Consider the following 23,725-nt stretch of genomic DNA (forward strand, 5'->3'; position numbering starts at 1 on the left):
AAGTACACTGCTTGCACTCTCAAGGAGTGATGAGGATGTTGCATTTCAGAGGATCATTTGAATTGTGATTTTTGCACACTTATGGCAAAACATATGAGTGCTGTGAATGCATCTCTTTTTTTTGTGGTCACCCTACTTTGGTGTGAGATGGCTGGTAGGTCAAAATAAAAAAATGTACTCTTTATGTTTATCACTTTTTATAAGTCAGTGCACCACATTTCTATCTGCTCATATAACTATGTGAGATGCTCCTTACTTTACAATGGCTTGACTTATATTTCGAGTTTATGATGGTGTAAAACTTTTTTTTTGTACCGTACAGTACTGTACATTTATTGATAGGATAAACTTGTATTCATTTATTTATTAATCATTACTGGTAATTAGTCAGTTACAGTAATTGCAATATTTTCAACTTACAAAGGATATATTGGAATGCAACCCCTGTCATAAGTCGAGGAGCAATGTATAATGTGTATATAGTATATGCATACTTTATTCATTTATATTACACTAACTAAACATATATCTTGTTGCACTGACCTGCAAAATGGAGCTCATGTATATAGATTGGATCAGCAGGGAAGATTGGTCGTTCATCAGAGGGCCATATTAAATCAATCAAATTGGTCTCCTCTGCTACCAGCTCGATGCCTGACTCTGGTGGATTAGTTTAATATATTAAAATCTTGTTACAAATGCTGAGTGAATTTAGCCATTCACGAAGTTATAGTACAGAGCATACATGTATGTAGTGTATGAAAATAATTATTTACATAAATACAAATGGAGTTACACTAAAGAATCTGTCATTCTGTCTCACTCTTAAGTTCCTTTGCATAAGTTTTCCAAGTATCTGCAGCAATGAGTCTAGGGTCGGCGCCCACTTTGGCTCCGCCAGACAGCTTTTGACTCAGCCATTCTGTTATTGTTGGGACCTGTGGTGGAAATATAGCTGTACAGTAAAGCAGTAAGAGAATCTTACAATAGTACAAGGATATAATGTACAAACTAAGTGATAAAATGACAGTAATAACGTGACACATTAGCATAAATTACTCATTTGTAAACAAGCAAAATAAGTTGTAAAAACAAGCAATATAATTAACAATAAATGTATATTATGTACCAGGAAACCTACCTTTAATAAGTGTCACTAATAAATTAGCAGTGTGCAATAACTGAAAGAATTAACTTACAGATATTACAAATATAAATACTGTAATTTGCTGTATGTACAAGTCTGCATATAGTTTAACATTGAGCCAAAACAAATTTTGCAAATGGAAGTTGCATATAAATTTTATCTGACAATCACACAATAAACACATCCAAAAATGAGGACATGTATAGATAACCCAGCACTTACACCATCAATCCTCTCCTTCATGAGTAACCAATCACATCCCAGCTCATTATCCGCCTGAAGGAAGTAACGTCCGTCTGTCCACAGTGCTTGCTCATCTGCCGTCACCACTGCCTCACCAGAACTTCCCGTAAAACCAGTCATATAATGTAGGCGCTGCTCTGCTGGTGTTTGAATGCCATGCTTTCAAGGAGAAATGAGTGAATATATGCAGGATACCATTATTTCTTATTTTTGTCATCTTAGCCTTCTAAACACAGAATATCAAAGGCTGATATACAAGATATATTGGTTTATTCCCTGCTATGTCATGTAAATACAATGGGAAAATTGAAGAATTGGAACCCAAATTTGTAAAATGCTCATATATAAATGTCCATTTAAGTTTTCCTGCTACAGTATACACCATTTTTCACAGAAATTTAAATTATGCTATTCTCAGTACAAAAATTTATTGTGAGATTTAAAAACAAGATGCTTGTTATAAAAAATTATGGCAGTATAATAAAATGACAACACTAATGCATATTTATGCTAATGCCAAAAGTTTTCTGCTTACTTGTTCTCCTGACATGGGAATGATGTAGGCATCCAGACGATGACTCCCCATCTCTTGTCGCAACTTTGTCACCCTGGTGGCAAGAAAAGTGAGAATGCTTGATGGTACATAGGTTCTCAAAACACATGAGTCTATGTCCATCACTCATATGAAACAAAACAAAAACAAAAGAAACACTTCTACCATAATTCACTCTATCACTGGTTGCTACTAGGTCACTCTTCCTGCTCCACAAGCTTTATCATACCTCTTCTTAAAGCTATGTATGGATCCTGCCTCCACTACATCACTTCCCAGACTATTCCACTTCCTGACTACTCTGTGACTGAAGAAATACTTCCTAACATCCCTGTGACTCATCTGAGTCTTCAACTTCCAACTGTGACCCCTTGTTGCTGTGTCCCATCTCTGGAACATCCTGTCTCTGTCCACCCTGTCAATTCCCTTCAGTATTTTATATGTCATTATATCCCCCCTATCTCTCCTGTCCTCCAGTCATCAGGTCGATTGAGTGTGTGTGTACTCACCTATTTGTGGTTGCACAGGTTGAGTCATAGCTCCTGGCCCTGCCTCTGCACTGATTGCTACTAGGTCCTCTCTCTTCCTGCTCCATGAGCTTTATCATACCTCATCTTAAAACTATGTATGTTTCCTGCTTCCACCACATCGCTTGCCAGACTATTCCACTTCCTGAAAACTCTGTGACTAAAGAAATACTTCCTAACATCCCTTTGACTCATCTTAGTTTTCAACTTCTAATTGTGATCCCTTGTTTCTGTGTCCCATCTCTGAAACATTCTGTCTCTGTCCACCTTGTCAATTCTGTGCAGTACTTTGTATGTTGTTATCATATCTCCCCTAACCCTCCTGTCCTCCAGTGTTGTCAGGACAAATTCCCTAACCTTTTTTCATAGGGCATTCCCCTTAGCTCTGGAACGAGTCTTGTTGCAAACCTTTGCACTTCCTCTAATTTCCTTACTTGTTTGACCAGGTGTGGATTCCAAACTGGTGCTGTATACTACAATATGGGCCTGATGTACACAGTGTACAAAGTTTTGAATGATTCCTTATTGAGATACTGGAATGGTATTCTCAGGTTTGCCAGGTGCCCATATGCTGCAGCAGTTATCTGGATGATGTGCTCGGTATTATACTCACCCTAAGATCCTTTTCCTTGAGTGATGTTTGCAGTCTTTGGCCACCTAGCCTATATTCTGTCTGCGGTCTTCTTTGCCCTTCCCCAATCTTCATGACTTTGCACTTGATGAGGTTAAATTCAAGGAGCCAGTTGCAGGACCAGGCTACCAGCCTGTCCAGGTCTCTTTGTAGTCCTGCCGATTTAATTCTTCTCGTGTGTGTGCATGAGAGAGAGAGAGAAACAAGCTTTTATGCCACAAGACGGGCAGAAAGCAGCAACTTCACTCTGGCTGTACCCTTCTCCAGAACATCACTCCATCTGAGATCATACATACCCAGGATGACTCGAGTATGGAACACATTCGTACAGCATAATGATATCAACGAGATAAAGTCAGTTGATCAAATGAAAATGCTGGCCCACAGATGGCTCCAACTTCATCCTGTCCCGTACTTGTATGTCTCATAACAATAAAAATGCTTTCAAATGAGTTGATGTAGGTAACAGCTCTTAGCTTGCCAACAAAGTTAGGAATCCTTAACCTGTAATATAGCTGTCAATAAAGCTAGGGATCCTTAACCTTGTCAAACCCTGTGTAAAAAAAAAACAAATAAAAAAAAAAAAAAAAAAAAAAAAAAAAAAAAAAAAAAAAAAAAAAAAAAAAAAAAATAGAGAAATTGAGAGAGAGAGAGAGAGAGAGAGAGAGAGAGAGAGAGAGAGAGAGAGAGAGAGAGAGAGAGAGAGAGAGAGAGAGAGAGAGAGAGAGAGAGAGTGAGTGTGTGTGTGTGTGTGTGTGTGTGTGTGTGTGTGTGTGTGTGTGTACTCACCTATTTGTACTCACCTATTTGTGGTTGCAGGGGTCGAGTCCTAGCTCCTGGCCCCGCCTCTTCACCGGCTGCTACTAGACCCTCTCTCTCCCCGCTCCATGAGCTTTATCAAACCTCGTCTTAAAACTGTGTATGGTTCCTGCCTCCACTACGTCATTTTCTAGGCTATTCCACTGCCTTACAACTCTATGACTGAAGAAATACTTCCTACTATCTCTCTGACTCATTTGTGTCTTCAACTTCCAATTGTGGCCTCTTGTTTCTGTGTCCCCTCCCTGGAACATCCTGTCCTTGTCCACCTTGTCTATTCCACGCAGTATTTTATATGTCGTTATCATGTCTCCCCTGACCCTCCTGTCCTCCAGTGTCGTCAGGCCGATTTCCCTTAATCTTTCTTCATAGGACATTCCCCTTAGCTCTGGAACTAACCTTGTTGCAAACCTTTGTACTTTCTCTAGTTTCTTGACGTGCTTTATCAAGTGCGGGTTCCAAACAGGTGCTGCATACTCCAGTATGGGCCTGACATACACGGTGTACAGTGTCTTGAATGATTCCTTACTAAGGTGTCGGAATGCTGTTCTCAGGTTTGCCAGGCGCCCATATGCTGCAGCAGTTATCTGATTGATGTGTGCTTCCGGAGACATGCTCGGTGTTATACTCACCCCAAGATCTTTCTCCTTGAGTGAGGTTTGCAGTCTTTGGCCACCTAGCCTATACTCTGTCTGTGGTCTTCTGTGCCCTTCCCCTATCTTCATGACTTTGCATTTGGCAGGATTAAATTCGAGAAGCCATTTGCTGGACCAGGTGTCCAGTCTGTCCAGGTCTCTTTGAAGTCCTGCCTGGTCCTCATCAGATTTAATTCTCCTCATTAACTTCACATCATCTGCAAACAGGGACACTTCTGAGTCTAACCCTTCCGTCATGTCGTTCACATATACCAAAAATAGCACTGGTCCTAGGACCGACCCCTGTGGGACCCCGCTCGTCACAGGTGCCCACTGTGATACATCATTACGTACCATGACTCGTTGTTGCCTCCCTGTCAGGTATTCTCTGATCCATTGCAGTGCCCTTCCTGTTATATGCGCCTGATGCTCTAGCTTCTGCACTAATCTCTTGTGAGGAACTGTGTCAAAGGCCTTCTTGCAGTCCAAGAAGATGCAATCAACCCACCCCTCTCTCTCTTGTCTTACTTCTGTTATTTTATCATAAAACTCCAGAAGGTTTGTGACACAGGATTTGCCTTCCGTGAATCCGTGCTGGTTGGCATTTATACTCCTGTTCCGTTCCAGGTGCTCCAGGTGTGTGTGTGTGTGTGTGTGTGTGTGTGTGTGTGTGTGTGTGTGTGTGTGTGTGTGTGTGTGTATGTGAGTGATATAGATATGTACAACACCACCATGGGTTTACTACTAACTGGGCAGAGGTGTCGACCCGTGTATCAGGTTGCTGGTCTTCCTTCTTGCAGAATGTTCGTTGGTTGAGTTGCGTCTCCTTGGGAACATGCTCATGGGTGTGGTCAGTGGCAGGTGCTGGTAGTGCTACCACCTCTGTGGAACCAGTGATTACCATTACCTGTACTCTCAAGTATTTACATTTTCAATAATTTTTACTATTTTGATATCTAAAAACAATTAGATGCATCTTACAACAAAATACAAATATTTTCAAGACTTTTAGCTGGACAGAAGTTAAAATGGCCATAATTAAAAAGAATTTTAAATGGCCATTATTAGACAAAGTTGAAACAGTCATAATTAAAAAGAATTTTAAATGGCCATGATTAGATAGAAGTTGAAATGGCCATCATTAGATACAAGTTAAAACGGCCAAAATATCATAAATCTGCATGTTATCAGCGCAGTTTTAATATCGTGAGCAGGTAAGCATTATAATTCTTAGTAGCATATTTCTGACACTATTACATTATAGCAAATAAAAGGGTAAAGCAAATAGCTTATAGTCAGTTTTATTAAGTCAAATCAAGCAACAAAATTCAGAAGTTATGTGAATAAGGATTTATCCATGCCTGGACACACACAGTATACTGTACTCTGTATATATGTAACTATGCTGGTAAACACATATACTATACTAAACATATATGCATCCATGCCTAAATACATATATATTTTACTCAGTACATATGTACATATATACTGTGGATATATATATTTATATATAAATATATATGCAGAACGACCAATGTGAAAGAATAGCAAAATTCCCAGCACTTTTTGTGACTTCTCACATTATACATATATACATCCATGATTAAATACAAACATACTGAAACTGTTATACTATATGTATGCAAGCTTGGATACACATACGGTATATTATACTCAGTATTTAAAGAAGTGCTATAAGCTACAAGAACATTTACTACATGTGTGAGGAAATTCAACAACAATCTTGTGAAATAAACAAAAGATACTGTTAAAGAGATAATGCCTCTAACAAAAGATACACCACAATAAAAGGTACATAGAAACCCAGTAAAAGACAATAACAGAGAATCTTAGTGCAAGCATGTATAACAGTGAACAGTGCAAACGGTTTATGGAACTGTGTGGGAAGATAAAAAAAAATGCGGAAAAACCTGTTTGTGATGAAAATATAATTGTCCAATTATAACAGTCAGGTCTCTGATAGAGCTCCTCCATACAGTAAAAGTGATTGAAATGGATCTAAAATTGAATTGTGAAAGGAAAGGCCTTCATAGGTACACACTATTCAATTTTATATGCAATTTTTCTATTATACGTATTTATGAAAAATAAAATATATAGAGGAGTTTGATAAGAAAGCTCATTGTACAAATACTGTATATATTACAAATAGCTTCAATATAGTGGATAAACAAAAGTCTTAAGGAAAAGATTGTTAATACATTATGTTTAACATATAGTTCACTGCTTGGAAAAATAATACGTATATGGACGTACTGATGTTTGAACTATGTGGCGGATTACACTGTGTGGCCCTGTGCTTGCAAACCAGTAACATATCCTTTAACACAAGAAACACATTCATCACTCTCTCAAAATTATGAAACAATAATGTACACATTTAAATGCAACATTTTAACATCCTAATGTATGTTGCAAGAGAAATTCCAAATGATAAAAAGACTGCAAAATGTACTGGCATTCTCCTGCTGAGCCAGCACATGGTCCTAACTACCTAAATCTGCTTCATGAAACTCTCCTTATTTTTTATAACTAGATGCTTTGGGCTTTCTAGCCCATTATAAAGTCACTCATGACTTGATAATGTTCCAGGATAAAGTAAAATCTAGTCTAATTTCATCTCTAATTTCTGAGTTGGTAGCAAGTCATTCCAGTCACTGTATTGTGAATTTTATTCTTCATATTCAGTCTTATTTGTGTATGTGCAAAGCTATTGTTGGTAAACTGATCAGCACTACTCAACAGCAGACACAGCGAGATAAACACATCTGCTTTAGCTAGCTTTATCTACAAAAGAGGCAAAAAAAAGTACAGTTATTAAAATACAGGATTTAACACATATAACAACACAGAATCAGAGGCATGCAAAATCTGCTAGGTTATGCATTCCATACTCAAGAAAAAAAAATGGTGCAGAGAGATTTGACCAGTTTGCTAAAGAGAGCAGAACATCATGTTATGAGTTTACTTACGTTCTTGAGTTCATCCAGTCTCCCTCACAGACAGTGTTCATGATTTAACATTGAACACTGAGCCATGGTATTGCATGAACATCTTTATCCTAGTTCTGTGGCATAACATCATTATAATAGCCAGCTAAATTTCCTATGACCATTTTGACAAACATATTTCAGCTTACAGCATTTATTCCATATTGAAAATGATATACCATACAATACTACATAGTGATTCATAAATTTATAATAAAAAGACCTTTAACTTTAGAAGGTATTAATTATGGTGCTTTACCTAATTAAGAAAAGTTATCCATTTCATGAAATTGGTATAAATGAAAGATTTTGCCCTGAAACATCCTAGGTAAACCAAATCGAAATTAATGATTCCTTTAAAGTGGAATACAGTGGTACCTCGAGTTTCGAACTTCATTTGTTCCAGAAGGCTGTTCAAGTGCCGATACTGGAGGAATTTGTTCTCATAAAAAAAAATGTAAATTAGGTTAGTCCGTTTCAGACCCCCGAAAATACCCATACAAAAGCACTTACAATAATAAACTTATATAACTGTTCGAGTTGGAGGGGTTCGAAACTCGGGGTACCACTGTAAATGATATTCATCATATCATTTAACTTCCTATATCTTCACCTTCTCTACTCAATCACTCCACAAAACTGAAAATCATTGAATCAGTCTAAATTAATTAGTCATATCTTTGAAATGTACCATTTGCTCATCAGTTACCTTTTTTAATTGTACATATGACTAGTTAATTGCATAAGAAATCCTACTTAATAATCTATGTCTAAATCTCAATTAACATTTAGGCATTAGGATTAGTTTGCCCAAAATGCATTACATAATAGTGGCTTTCTTTTGTGCCTACCAATTTTTTATTATATGCAAAGTATATTAAGTATTCTGCATAAATGAAATAAATTATATTGTATTGTACTGTAGAGTAGTAATTTAATAACTTTGCTGCAAAGACTGAAGATAAGACACTATGAACGTAGCTCTGCTCTTGAAGTTACAAATACTGTAGGTAATCACATTTTCTACTGATAAATTATAAATTCATATCATATCTTTTTTGCACTTTTATTTACCATAGTTTAAGCCAACTTATCATTATTATGTTTATGTGTGGATATCTCTAACAGTAGTAGGTAGTAGGTTGGTAGACAGCAACCACCCAGGGAGGTACTACCACACTGCCAAGTGAGTGTAAAACGGAAGCATGTTTTTGTTTTACATGATGGTAGGATTGCTGGTGTCTTTTTTCTGTCTCATAAACATGCAAGATTTCAGGTATGTCTTGCTACTTCTACTTACACTTAAGTCACACTACACATGCATGTACATGTGTATGTATACACGCTCAGCTGAATTTTCTTTGATTTTATCTAAACAGTTCTTGTTCTTATTAATTTTCCTTTCAAATCCATGGGGAAGTGGAATAAAAATCTTTCCTCCATAAGCCATGTGTGTTGTAAAAGTCAACTAAAATGCCAGGAGCAATGGGCTAGTAACCCCTTTTCCCGTATAGCCTACTAAAAAGAATAAGAAGAAAACCGTCAAAGTGGTGCTGTTGTATTTGAGCACCTCTGCAAAAACAGTGATTATGTATGAGTGATAGTGAAAGTATTGAATGATGATGAAAGTTTTTTCTTTTTTTTGAGTTTCTTTTCTTTTTGGGTCACCCTGCCTCAGTGGGAAATGGCCGCATTAAAAAAAAAAACTCTAACTTTTTTTTTTTTTTTAACAAGTCGGCCATCTCCCACCGAGGCAGGGTGACCCAAAAAAAGAAAGAAAATCCCCAAAAAGAAAATACTTTCATCATCATTCAACACTTTCACCTCACTCACACATTATCACTGTTTTTGCAGAGGTGCTCAGAATACAACAGTTTAGAAGCATATACGTATAAAGATACACAACATATCCCTCCAAACTGCTAATATCCTGAAGCCCTCCTTTAGAGTGCAGGCATTGTACTTCCCATTTCCAGGACTCAAGTCCGGCTATATAAAAATAACTGGTTTCCTTTAATAAAATAACTGGTTTCTTTGCAACAAGTTCAGTGACAAAACCACGTCCCATTTTAGGGAAATCTTAAACAGGCGCCAAAAACAGAGGACTGTGGACAGTTATTTTGTGAAACAGGGGTCCAGTGATTCTCAAGCTGGTCCTAGTGGCATTAAAAGACAGAGAAGGGAAGTAACCCCAGAGAGGGCTTTGATACCTAAGTCCTTATAGAGGGAGATTCCCCATCCAAACACTAACCCCAACTCCCTCTCTCTCTCCTCCTCCCTATCTTCCAGATGCCATCACCAATCTCAATAAAGGTAAGTAAAAATGTTATTTTATGTTTATTTAAATTTATTTATAAATAATTGTACACTATAGAGTACAATTATTTATTAATAGTGTGTATGTAAAACTATAATTAATCTCTATAAAATGTATTTTCTTTTTTGTGAATATTTTTGGGTTTCTGGGATGGATTAATTGTATTTCCATTATTTCTTATGGGAAATATTGCTTTGCTTTTCTAAATTTTCGAATTTAGAACTAGCTGCTGGAACAGATTAAGTTCGAAAATTGAGGTTCCACTGTACCATTCGTCTCCATTCACTACCTAACATGTTCACGCACGCCTGCTGTAAGTCCAAGCCCCTCGCCCACAAAACCTCCTTTACCCCCTCCCTCCAACCTTTTCAAGGATGACCCCTACCCCACCTTCCTTCCCCTACAGATTTATACACTCTCCATGTCATTCTACTTTGATCCTATCTCTCTAAATGACCAAACCACCTCAACAACCTCTCTTCAGCCCTCTGACTAGTACTTTTATTAACTCCACACCTTCTCCTAATTTCCACACTCCGAATTTTCTGCATAATATTTACACCACACATTTCCCTTAGACAGGACATCTCCACTGCCTCCAACCGTCTCCTCGCTGCTGCATTCACAACCCAAGCTTCACACCCTTATAAGAGTGTTGGTACCACTATACTTTCATACATTCCCTTCTTTGCCTCCATAGATAACATTTTTTGTCTCCACATATACCTCAATGCACCACTCACCTTTTTTCCCTCATCAATTCTATGATTAACCTCATCCTTCATAAATCCATCCACCGACACGTCAACTCCCAAGTACTATCTGAAAACATTCACTTCTTCCATACTCCTCCTCCCCAATTTGATATCCAATTTTTCTTTATCTAAATCATTTGATACCCTAATAGTCTAATAGTCTACACATAAACACTTTACTCTGCTCCATTTGATTTTAATCTCATCTATACTTATATTACTATTATAATAAACCACAGTAAAATAATAAACACCACAAAACATCATTTTAAAAGACTTTAAAATACAGTATTTAAAACTTTATTAATATAAACTGACATTCATTCACTGTTTAGTAATTGTAAAAACCTTCAATGACACACTATGCTATTTTCAACAAGGACTACAGGTTATCAGTGAGCAGCCAGCTGATAGGGCCACTCACAACATGAAATATATTTTCTAAATAATGTTTTGCTGCAGTTTTACAAAAAAAATATTTTACAATATACAAGTTCATTGTAAAACTGAGATCAAAGCTGTGGAATATACTTTATACTTGGTTTGTATATTAGACTATTTATTTATTTTTTGTAATGATATGTAATTCTGCAAATGATAAAACAAATAAACATACGAGAACACGCAAACACACACAAGTCATGTGCAAGTACACATGCACATGCATATACCTACACGCAGATATACACAAATAGATAATAAACACACACACGAACAAAAATATTTCTCTCTAAATACTGTTAAATGGCAAATTAAATCAGAGAAGAAACAGTGTGTGCCTTGAGAGTTTAAAAATCTTATACAGTACAAGAAATTTATAAGAAAAGACAGAACACCACGAGCATAGGCTCTATTCCTGTAACTGTAAATAGGTAAAGTACTTGCAAATATGCTATCATACACACACACACACAAAATATATTATTGTACACATACACACAAAATATGCTATCATACACATACGCACACATATATTCTTGTTTGAATTGAAAATTTAGCCTCTTGGCAATGATGTCACTTATAAGTAGCAACAATGTTACTTATAAGTAGCAACAATGTCACTTGTAAGTGGCAATGATGTCACTTATAAGTAGCATTGATGCCACTTATAACTGGCAATGATGTCACTTCCAACTGGCAACAATGGCATTTATAAGTGGTAACAATGCCACTTCTGTTGTAGTAAGAAAATTATACTGATCCTCTGCGTATAATGATGTTGTGCACATCACATTCTGATTAGTGCCAAATAACATATCTATTAATCCTTCTTTAGAAAATTTACAATATTCACAAATGAGAACATAAGTCCTGATAAAAAGTACTACATATAAAAACATTCAATACCATAAATTAATTAATCTTTCATCTCCAAATTAATATTACATACACTTTGCCAGACACCCGAAAAGAAATTTTTTTTTATACACGTGTACATTGTAATTTCTGAATGAAAGTAAATGTGCAATTATAAAATTACACTAACTGCTTTTGTCTTCTGACATAACCTCATTGTGCTTTTTATTTTTTAACACATGCCTAAATTCCCAATGAAGTACGGTGACCCCCCCCCGCCCCAAAAAAAAAAAACTAACTATCATTCATTGTCTTCTGAAAGAACAGCAATTGAATGAAGGATGGGTGGCCCCACTCTAGTGAGAGATGGCCACCGTGTTAAACAACAGTCCCCTGGTGGCCTGGTGGTTAACGCTCTCGCTTCACACGGCGAGGGCCTGGGTTCGATTCCCAGCCAGAGTAGAAACATTGGACGTGTTTCTTTCCACCTGTTGTCTATGTTCCCCATCAGTAAAATGGGTACCTGGGTGTTAGTCGACTGGTGTGGGTCGCATCCTGGGACACTGACCTAAGGAGGCCTGGTCACAGACCGGGCCGCGGGGGCGTTGACCCCCGGAACTCTCTCCAGGTAAACCTCTCCCCATTCATTACTGGGATGGATGATTTGCAAGTGTACATTATTTCTCGTACAGAGATCTTACGTCTACATCATGGACACCAAGCATAGGCTTCATGCAAAATATCTTCATAATAATGCACTGTACAATATAACATCTTTTCCACACAAATAACCCGCATATAGGAGAAAGAAACTTATTACAACATTTTGGACTGACTTGGAACATTAATTAGTCACAAGTCAGACCAAAACATCACCAAAAGTTTCTTCCTCTTATGTGCAGGTTATCTGTATATTCTTCCAGTCACTGTATTGTGCCTGTTTGTTTGTCAACATGTTTATTCTTCTCGTTCACAAAACTTGCACAATTAGAGCATAGTACCATAAATATTTTTCATCTGGTAATTTATAAATTACATGCAGTTAATTTGTAAAAAGTAAATTTTCTCCAGCATATGTATTATTTTCTTCAGCAATATTTAATAAATCTAATGGATGCTGTGTGTCTACAGTATGATTAGCAAGCTCTCACTGCCACCACATAACTAATTATGTACTTCACTGTATCATGTTCAAATTAATAAATAAATAAATAAATAAATGTATAATAAACAAGATTACTATATTTGGCTACCGTTCCTATAGTCTAAATTGTCATATTTAACTTGTTATTACTGTCATGAGGCTTCATTCATCTATTCATAATTTATGGTTATAAAACTATTATTATACAATGTAACATACAATTATGCATGTATGTCTATTTAGTGTTTGCAATAAGTATTGATATTATTACACATACAACAAACTTTAAATTGATAAGACTGAATGATGGTGAAAGTGTTTCTTCTTTTTTGGGGGCACCCTACCTCAGTGGGAGATGGCCGTGTTAAAAAAATATACGTACATATATATATAGATATTTTTTAGCAACCACTGACATCCAAAAAATTACTTATCATTGAAACAGGAATTGATCAGTTCAAAATTGCAGAACAGGCTTTTTGTAATCATCAATTTTTATACACTTATTGCCCTCCAACGAGGGTCCATGATGCTAGTGAAGGACTCGTAATGCAAGGGATTGCACCTGTCCTTCCCTTCCTTGGATCAAACCTGATTACTTCTCATTTTTCCAAGTGCCTTATAGCTTTAACACTTTCCCCTAAATATAATAATTATAACAATAATAATAATAATAATAATAATAATAATAGTGCACATTCATAACTGTTTTTAAAATTTTCTTGGAAGAACCAAATGTCTTGTACAAACACACATATCAATGATTTTATTTATAGTTAGGAAAATTATTCACAAAATAATTATGGAATAATTTCAATGTTTCAACTACTGTATTAAAATTCAGGCACTTAAGAATCAACAATCATTTAAAACTACAGCAGCTTTATTCGCTATTATGTAATGTTTTATTTCTACCGATAATTCTGCATAAGTGATATACAGCACAATCTCTGTATGCGATCAATACATCTTGTGAATCATATTGAAGATTCTGATTTTGAGAAATTACCATAAGTATTTATGGCCTTGCTGAACTTACAAGAGCTGCCATGAGCCTGGAATGCATCTACAGCATTAAACGAGAGATATCTCATTTGTTAATCCTTATTTATTTTTTACAACTGTATGACAACATTAGATATACCTTATTATAAAAAATAACCTAGTACAGTACATACATACTGATGAATAATGGTACACAAATAGCTGGTTCTTAATACATGAATAAAATCTATGTATGAACTGCCTTATTAACTGCTGTGAAAAACATTGAGTGCAAACAAGTGTATTGCACACTGGCTACAACAACAGTCAAAATTACAAGATTTTGAAATAACTCTTAATTTTTTATAAATTCGACATTTAATTAAGAAATGGTGAATGGAAATAGTCACAGAAAAAATATTAGTTAGGTTAGGTTAGGTTAGGCTAGGTTAGGTTAGATTAAGATAGTTTAGATTAAGTTAGATTAAGTTAGGTTAAGTTAGGTTAGGGTAGGTTAGGTTAGGTTAGATTAAGATAGTTTAGATTAAGTTAGATTAAGTTAGGTTAAGTTAGGTTAGGGTAGGTTAGGTTAGGTTAGGTTAGGTAGGTTAGATTAGGTTAGGTTAGGGTAGATTAAGTTTGGTTAGATGAAGTTAAGTTAGGTTAGATTAAGTTAGGTTAGATTAAGTTAGGCTAGGTTAGATTAAGATAGGGTAGGTTAGATTAAGTTAGGGTAGGTTAGATTAAGTTTGGCTAGGTCAGATTAAGTTAGGTTAGGTTAGGTTAGGGTAGGGTAGGTTAGGTTAGGTTAGGTTAGGTTAGGGTAGATTAAGTTCGGTTAGATGAAGTTAGATTAAGTTAGGCTAGGTTAGATTAAGATAGGTTAGATTAAGTTAGGCTAGGTTAGATTAAGTTAAGCTAGGTCAGATTAAGTTAGGTTAGGTTAGATTAAGTTAGGTTAGGTTAGATTAAGTCAGGTCAGGTTAGGTTAGGTTATTCTAAGTTAGGTTAGATTAAATTAGGTTAGGTTAGGTTAGATTAAGTTAGGTTTGGTTAGATTAAGTCAGGTCAGGTTAGGTTAGATTAAGTTAGGTTAATTTTGCCGACACTATCTCTAACTACAAGCAAATGTGACTTTTTTCTTGTGATTTTTTTTTTTTACCTGGATTCTTAGGAAACATGCTCAGAGAAATATTAGCTATATTACAACCTTCAGCAATGTTACACCTTATTTAAAATTGTCCAGCAACAAATAAAAGTTTATTTTACATTTTATAACCCTAATTAATCCTTGGCAAAATAATGACTTCCTTGCATATTATTATAATACTCTTATCAGGTCTATGGCAGTGGATATGAATGCACTTCATGTAGCAAATGGAGTAGTATTTAGTTATATAGTATTAAGTACCAAAGTACTGTGCATCTTCATTCTATTTAAAATAAATATCTTTTTAGCTATTCAGAAGAGATGTTTTAACTTCTTATCAAATTTTGGTTCAACAGTTATACTGGAACTGTTCAGAAAAATTCAGCTACATGAAGCAACAGTGTCACGTTCTATGGTATATACATGTCTATGAAAATACTATTACAGGCATTAAATCCCAACAAAATTCAGGGTTGAATTTTGCCATTACATTTCTTTTTTTTTTTTTTTGCTTCCTTAAAAATTACAGAACATTCACTCTATGTATTTCAACTACAATCCTGTAATAACATGGGTAGTATACTCACATATGTTACAAATATACAACATAAAGAAGAAGAGGAACGATTTATCAAGATCATTCATAACTGCAAAAATGTTTTCTGTTAAAACTTTTAAAAAGTTCTTTTTTGAACTGTCTTAATACACCAATGTTAGTTATTTGATCTACAATTCTTGAAACTCTTTATATATTCTTGAAGATACAGCAAAGCTTTTCCATTATTAGATTATAGATATATATAGAATATATTAAGTGAGTAGTGAGTAGTAGGTTGGTAGACAGCAACCACCCAGGGAGGTACTACCGTCCTGCCAAGTGAGTGTAAAACGAAGCCTGTGATTGTTTTACATGATGGTAGGATTGCTGAGGTCTTTTGTCTGTCTCATAAATATGCAAGATTACAGGCATGTCTTGCTACTTCTACTTGCACTTAGGTCACACTACACATACATGTACACATTTATTTATACACACTCATCTGAGTTTTCTTTGATTTTATCTTAATAGTTCTTGGTCTTATTAATTTTCCTTTTATATCCATGGGGAAGTGGAATAAGAATCTTTCCTCCGTAAGCCATGCGTGTTGTAAAAGTCAACTAAAATGCCGGGAACAATGGGCTAGTAACCCCTTTTCCTGTAAAGATTACTAAAAAGAATAAGAAGAAGAAAATTGTCAAAGTGGGAAGTCTGAATGTGCGTGGATGTTGTGCAGATGATAAGAAAGAGATGATTGTGGATGTTATGAATGAGAAGAAGCTGGATGTCCTGGCTTTAAGTGAAAAAAAGCTGAAGGGGGTGGGAGAGTTTCAGTGGAGAGGAATAAATGGGATTAGGTCAGGGGTTTCAAATAGAGTTAGAGCTAAAGAAGGAGTAGCAATAATGTTGAAGGATAAGCTATGGCAGGAAAAGAGGGACTATAAATGTATTAATTCAAGGATTATGTGGAGTAAAATAAAGATTGGATGTGAAAAGTGGGTTATAATAAGCGTGTATGCACCTGGAGAAGAGAGAAGTGTAGAGGAGAGAGAGAGATTTTGGGAAATGTTGAGTGAATGCGTGGGGAGTTTTGAATCAAGTGTGAGAGTAATGGTGGTTGGGGATTTCAATGCTAAAGTGGGTAAAAATGTTATGGAGGGAGTAGTAGGTAAATTTGGGGTGCCAGGGGTAAATGTAAATGGGGAGCCTTTAATTGAGCTATGTGTAGAAAGAAATTTGGTAATAAGTAATACATATTTTATGAAAAAGAGGATAAATAAATATACAAGGTATGATGTAGCACGTAATGAAAGTAGTTTATTAGATTATGTATTGGTGGATAAAAGGTTGATGGGTAGGCTCCAGGATGTACATGTTTATAGAGGGGCAACTGATATATCGGATCATTATTTAGTTGTAGCTACAGTTAGAGTAAGAGGTAGATGGGAAAAGAGGAAGGTGGCAACAACAAGTAAGAGGGAGGTGAAAGTGTATAAACTAAGGGAGGAGGAAGTTCGGGTGAGATATAAGCGACTATTGGCAGAAAGGTGGGATAGTGCAAAGATGAGTAATGGGGGGGTTGAAGAGGGTTGGAATAGTTTTAAAAATGCAGTATTAGAATGTGGGGCAGAAGTTTGTGGTTATAGGAGGGTGGGTGCAGGAGGAAAGAGGAGTGATTGGTGGAATGATGAAGTAAAGGGTGTGATAAAAGAGAAAAAGGTAGCTTATGAGAGGTTTTTACAAAGCAGAAGTGTTATAAGAAGAGCAGAATATATGGAGAGTAAAAGAAAGGTAAAGAGAGTGGTGAGAGAGTGCAAAAGGAGAGCAGATGATAGAGTGGGAGAGGCACTGTCAAGAAATTTTAATGAAAATAAGAAAAAATTTTGGAGTGAGTTAAACAAGTTAAGAAAGCCAAGGGAAAATATGGATTTGTCAGTTAAAAACAGAGTAGGGGAGTTAGTAGATGGGGAGATGGAGGTATTAGGTAGATGGCGAGAATATTTTGAGGAACTTTTAAATGTTAAGGAAGAAACAGAGGCAGTAATTTCATGCACTGGTCAGGGAGGTATACCATCTTTTAGGAGTGAAGAAGAGCAGAATGTAAGTGTGGGGGAGGTACGTGAGGCATTACGTAAAATGAAAGGGGGTAAAGCAGCTGGTACTGATGAGATCATGACAGAAATGTTAAAAGCAGGGGGGGATATAGTGTTGGAGTGGTTGGTACTTTTGTTTAATAAATGTATGAAAGAGGGGAAGGTACCTAGGGATTGGCGGAGAGCATGTATAGTCCCTTTATATAAAGGGAAAGGGGACAAAAGAGACTGTAAAAATTATAGAGGAATAAGCTTACTGAGTATACCAGGAAAAGTGTACGGTAGGGTTATAATTGAAAGAATTAGAGGTAAGACAGAATGTAGGATTGCGGATGAGCAAGGAGGTTTCAGAGTGGGTAGGGGATGTGTAGATCAAGTGTTTACATTGAAGCATATATGTGAACAGTATTTAGATAAAGGTAGGGAAGTTTTTATTGCATTTATGGATTTAGAAAAGGCATATGATAGAGTGGATAGAGGAGCAATGTGGCAGATGTTGCAAGTATATGGAATAGGTGGTAAGTTATTAAATGCTGTAAAGAGTTTTTATGAAGATAGTGAGGCTCAGGTTAGGGTGTGTAGAAGAGAGGGAGACTATTTCCCGGTAAAAGTAGGTCTTAGACAGGGATGTGTAATGTCACCATGGTTGTTTAATATATTTATAGATGGGGTTGTTAAGGAAGTAAATGCTAGGGTGTTTGGGAGAGGGGTGGGATTAAATTATGGGGAATCAAATTCAAAATGGGAATTGACACAGTTACTTTTTGCTGATGATACTGTGCTTATGGGAGATTCTAAAGAAAAATTGCAAAGGTTAGTGGATGAGTTTGGGAATGTGTGTAAAGGTAGAAAGTTGAAAGTGAACATAGAAAAGAGTAAGGTGATGAGGGTGTCAAATGATTTAGATAAAGAAAAATTGGATATCAAATTGGGGAGGAGGAGTATGGAAGAAGTGAATGTTTTCAGATACTTGGGAGTTGACGTGTCGGCGGATGGATTTATGAAGGATGAGGTTAATCATAGAATTGATGAGGGAAAAAAGGTGAGTGGTGCGTTGAGGTATATGTGGAGTCAAAAAACGTTATCTATGGAGGCAAAGAAGGGAATGTATGAAAGTATAGTAGTACCAACACTCTTATATGGGTGTGAAGCTTGGGTGGTAAATGCAGCAGCGAGGAGACGGTTGGAGGCAGTGGAGATGTCCTGTTTAAGGGCAATGTGTGGTGTAAATATTATGCAGAAAATTCGGAGTGTGGAAATTAGGAGAAGGTGTGGAGTTAATAAAAGTATTAGTCAGAGGGCAGAAGAGGGGTTGTTGAGGTGGTTTGGTCATTTAGAGAGAATGGATCAAAGTAGAATGACATGGAAAGCATATAAATCTATAGGGGAAGGAAGGCGGGGTAGGGGTCGTCCTCGAAAGGGTTGGAGAGAGGGGGTAAAGGAGGTTTTGTGGGTAAGGGGCTTGGACTTCCAGCAAGCGTGCGTGAGCGTGTTAGATAGGAGTGAATGGAGACAAATGGTACTTGGGACCTGACGATCTGTTGGAGTGTGAGCAGGGTAATATTTAGTGAAGGGATTCAGGGAAACCGGTTATTTTCATATAGTCGGACTTGAGTCCTGGAAATGGGAAGTACAATGCATGCACTTTAAAGGAGGGGTTTGGGATATTGGCAGTTTGGAGGGATATGTTGTGTATCTTTATATGTGTATGCTTCTAGACTGTTGTATTCTGAGCACCTCTGCAAAAACAGTGATAATGTGCGAGTGTGGTGAAAGTGTTGAATGATGATGAAAGTATTTTTCTTTTTGGGGATTTTCTTTCTTTTTTGGGTCACCCTGCCTCGGTGGGAGACGGCCGACTTGTTGAAAAAAAAAAAAAAAAAAAAAAAAAAAAATTAAGAAAGACAACATGCTACATTTTCTGCCATACAAAATAACCACAGCAAAAAAATAGTGAAATTTCAAGTGCTTTGGTTATTTTGCATATTGTGATATCACCTGTTTACTGTGATCTTATTGTATTTCCTGTCATATAAAAATGCACCAGTGCATTTACAAAACTGTTCTAGTGCATATGCCTGCACTTTAAAGAAGGAGTTTGGGATATTTGCTGTTTGGTGTGACATCCAAACTGTTGTATCTGCACACCTCTGGCAAGACAGTGATCGTGTGAATGATAGTGAAATTGTTTCTTTCTTGTTTGGATCACCCTGCCTCAGTGGGAGATGGCCAGTGTGTTGAAAGAAAGCCTACATGAGCACTGTTTACCATAATATAATTTTTATAATGTTGTAATTCAGAGTTAGTTATCTGAAGTGTGATGTCAGCATGCCTCTAGCAGGACAGCAATTAAGTGACTGACAGTAAATGTGTTTCTTCTTTTTTTTTTTGGGTCACCCTACCTTAGTAGATGGTTAGTATGTTGAAAACAAAAATCACATGTATGGAAATAAAGACAAGACAAGCTTTCATTGGGACTACACCTCGCTCAGGTTAAGCTTGATAAGGCTCAAACTGAGTGAAACTTTGTCTCAATAACAGCCTGTAAAACATATTGCATCTTTATACTCATACCTGTCAGTATTATGCCTCTACATTCAAATTCACTTGTAACATAAATTATTTATTCAACCCTAACACAAAAAACTTCTCAATGCTGTAATCCTCTATCACTGTAGAAGGTAGTGCAAATCTGTGCAAGCTTTGTTCTAGCATACATACTTGCTTATGATGTGCCTCTTCATAAATCTGAAGCATTGTGTTATTGTTCCTATAAAATTGCCAACTTCTCTGTCTGCTGCTATTAATCATGCTTGGGGAACAATAATTTATGTTTATGCTGAAATGTTCATGAATTTTTAGTCTATTATCTGAGCTTTCATAGACACTGTTTACTTCCTCCAATCTCTGACCATTTTTCTGTTGGTGGTGGCCCACAACATTTTTCCGCATCTCAGTTTCCATCTTCTTTATGATGTTCTACCACTAATATCTAATAACATCAGCCAATTATTTTGCTTTGCAGTCATAAAATTTATACATTAATAAGCAGACCAATGTGGTTATTAGATCAATGGCTAACTTAGAATGTATGTTTCTATTTTGGTGTTCACTGTATTACCAAGAAAAATAATAAGGCTATACATTCAAGATGTGAAATGCCTGTTTCTTACTGATATACTGTATGTGATATTAAATGCAGGGGAAAATCTTGAAAATTTTTCTTTTACAGTACTAATAACTGCAACTTATATGACAGAAAATATAGTTTCCCACAGATAACCCTTCATGAAGGCTTTCAAAAACTCATCTAACGGCCCGGTAATGTATGATAATTACAAGTAATATGTCAAGAAATGTGGTTTCTCATAGATGAACCTTTAAAGATTTTATTCAAATAATCAGCAAGTGTTGATAGCTACACAGTCATCAAACAGAGTCTAGGTCATTACTGCTCTGGAGTAACTCTATTACCTAGAACTCCCACCAAAGACAAGAGTAGTGTGACCAAAGATACACCAGGCACATAACTTCCTGAGCTAATTCCACTACCGAGGCCAACAACAGTCAGGGCTGCCATAGTATCTGATGTAGACTTGCCTGGAGAGCCACTGTTGTGGTAGTCGAGGCAGGGGATGGGCTCCGTCTTGGTGAGCAGCCAATCATAGCCACGCGAGCGACCCTGATTCATCAGCTCCATGCCAATTACATCACGCACACGGACATGGTACGTGTTGATCCAGTGACACTGTAATAATGATTTTTATTGTTAAGTAAAATAAGTTGATAACCCCCTTGTCTATTGAATGTACAGCAAACTGATTATGGATTTTTTAGTCTTATAAATTTAAAAATTATTCTCCTTTACAGTGATGTCTCCTTTAATACCTTGCTACTTTATCATGTAAGTGATGCTGAATGAGAGAGCTCAGGTTACCTCATGGCTGTGATGTCTCACTGTATGTTTATAATGTGAAAGATACATACAGAATTGATAATGACTAATGAATGAGCCTCAGTTCACATTACTATATGTCTCATTGTAACATAAAACATCTGTACATTGTTGGTGTTTAAATATCTACAAAAATAAATTAAGTTATCTAAATATCTTCAATAATAAATTAAGTTTTCTTGGCAACTTGTTGAATACAATACAAAAAGAACAACATACATAACTGACCCCATATACCTTATACACACATAATATACTCAAATGATTTATGTTTTTCCTATATTTATGAAACAAGACAAACTGCATTGTGCTTTAAACCATTAGAAATCAATATCAATGGTTGATAATTTTTAATAAGAAACACTAACTCCGTAAAATTATATTATACCACAAAATTCTATATTTATTTACCTGCTTGCTGGTCAGCATAGAAACATTGATGAGGTTAGGTTCGAAGGGGACCAATGTGACAGGTTCAAATCCTAGTGATTGTTTGTCAAAATGATACTGTGAAAGAAACAATATCTTGGTATTAACAATATGTATTACACACAAACATATAGTACATATATGTATGTGTGTCCTAGGTAGTAGGTTGGTAGACAGCAACCGCCCAGGGAGGTACTACCGTCCTGCCAAGTGAGTGTAAAACGAAAGCCTGTAATTGTTTTACATGATGGTAGGATTGCTGGTGTCCTTTTTTCTGTCTCATGAACATACAAGATTTCAGGTATGTCTTGCTACTTCTACTTACACTTAGGTCACACTACACATACATGTACAAGCATATATATACACACCTCTCTGGGTTTTCTTCTATTTTCTTTCTAGTTCTTATTCTTGTTTATTTCCTCTTATCTCCATGGGGAAGTGGAACAGAATTCTTCCTCCATAAGCTATACGTGTTGTAAGAGGCGACTAAAATGCCGGGAGCAAGGGGCTAGTAACCTCTTCTCCTGTATACATTACTAAATGTAAAAGTAAACGTATTCCTCTATAATTTTTACAATCTCTTTTGTCCCCCTTTCCTTTATATAAAGGGACTATACATGCTCTCCGCCAATCCTTAGGTACCTTCCCCTCTTTCATACATTTATTAAACAAAAATACCAACCACTCCAACACTATATCCCCCCATGCTTTTAACATTTCTATCATGATCCCTTCAGTTCCAGCTGCTTTACCCCCTTTCATTCTACGCAATGCCTCACGCACCTCTCCCACACTCACATCCTGTTCTTCTTCACTCCTAAAAGATGGTATACCTCACTGGCCAGTGGATGAAATTACCGCTTCCCTTTCTTCGTCGACATTTAAAAGTTCCTCAAAATATTCTCGCCATCTACCCAAAACCTCCATCTCCCCATCTACTAACTCCCCTGCTCTGTTTTTAACTTACAAATCCATTCGTTCTCTAGTCTTTCTTAACTTGTTTAACTCACTCAAAAAATTTTTCTTATTTTCATTAAAATTTCTTGATAGTGCCTCTCCCACTCTATCATCTGCTCTCCTTTTGCACTCTCTCACCACTGTCTTCACCTTTCTTTTACTCTCCTTATACTCTACTCTTCTTATAACACTTCTGCTTTGTAAAAACCTCTCGTAAGCTACCTGTATATTTTCTCTTTTATCACACCTTTTACTTCATCATCCCACCAATCACTCCTCTTTCCTCCTGCACCCACCCTCCTATAACCACAAACTTCTGCCCCACATTCTAATACTGCATTTTTAAAACTATTCCAACCCTCTTCAACCCCCTCTCCCCCACTACTCATACTTGCACCAGCCCACCTTTCTGCCAATACATATGTAGTTGCTTATATCTCGCCCGAACTTCCTCCTCCCTTAGTTTATACACTTTCACCTCCCTCTTGCTTGTTGTTGCCATTTTCCTCTTTTCCCATCTACCTCTTACTCTAAC

At 36.5% G+C, this 23,725-nt stretch overlaps 1 protein-coding gene across 1 annotated transcript in view; it reads right to left on the reverse strand.

The window, feature by feature from the left end:
- The window catches only part of LOC128704400 (uncharacterized), a 204,207-nt gene that overhangs the window by 36,162 nt on the left and 144,320 nt on the right, over positions 1-23,725 (reverse strand). The window contains exons 16-22 of the mRNA XM_070102922.1: positions 22,213-22,308; positions 21,298-21,594; positions 5,305-5,462; positions 1,926-1,998; positions 1,370-1,549; positions 824-938; positions 544-660 (exon numbers count right to left, since the gene is read on the reverse strand). Coding sequence (XP_069959023.1) covers positions 544-660; positions 824-938; positions 1,370-1,549; positions 1,926-1,998; positions 5,305-5,462; positions 21,298-21,594; positions 22,213-22,308 — 1,036 coding nt within the window. The remainder of the gene's footprint in view (positions 1-543; positions 661-823; positions 939-1,369; positions 1,550-1,925; positions 1,999-5,304; positions 5,463-21,297; positions 21,595-22,212; positions 22,309-23,725) is intronic.

Source organism: Cherax quadricarinatus, chromosome 84 (genome assembly GCF_038502225.1).
Source record: "Cherax quadricarinatus isolate ZL_2023a chromosome 84, ASM3850222v1, whole genome shotgun sequence".
Classification (NCBI taxonomy): domain Eukaryota; kingdom Metazoa; phylum Arthropoda; class Malacostraca; order Decapoda; family Parastacidae; genus Cherax; species Cherax quadricarinatus.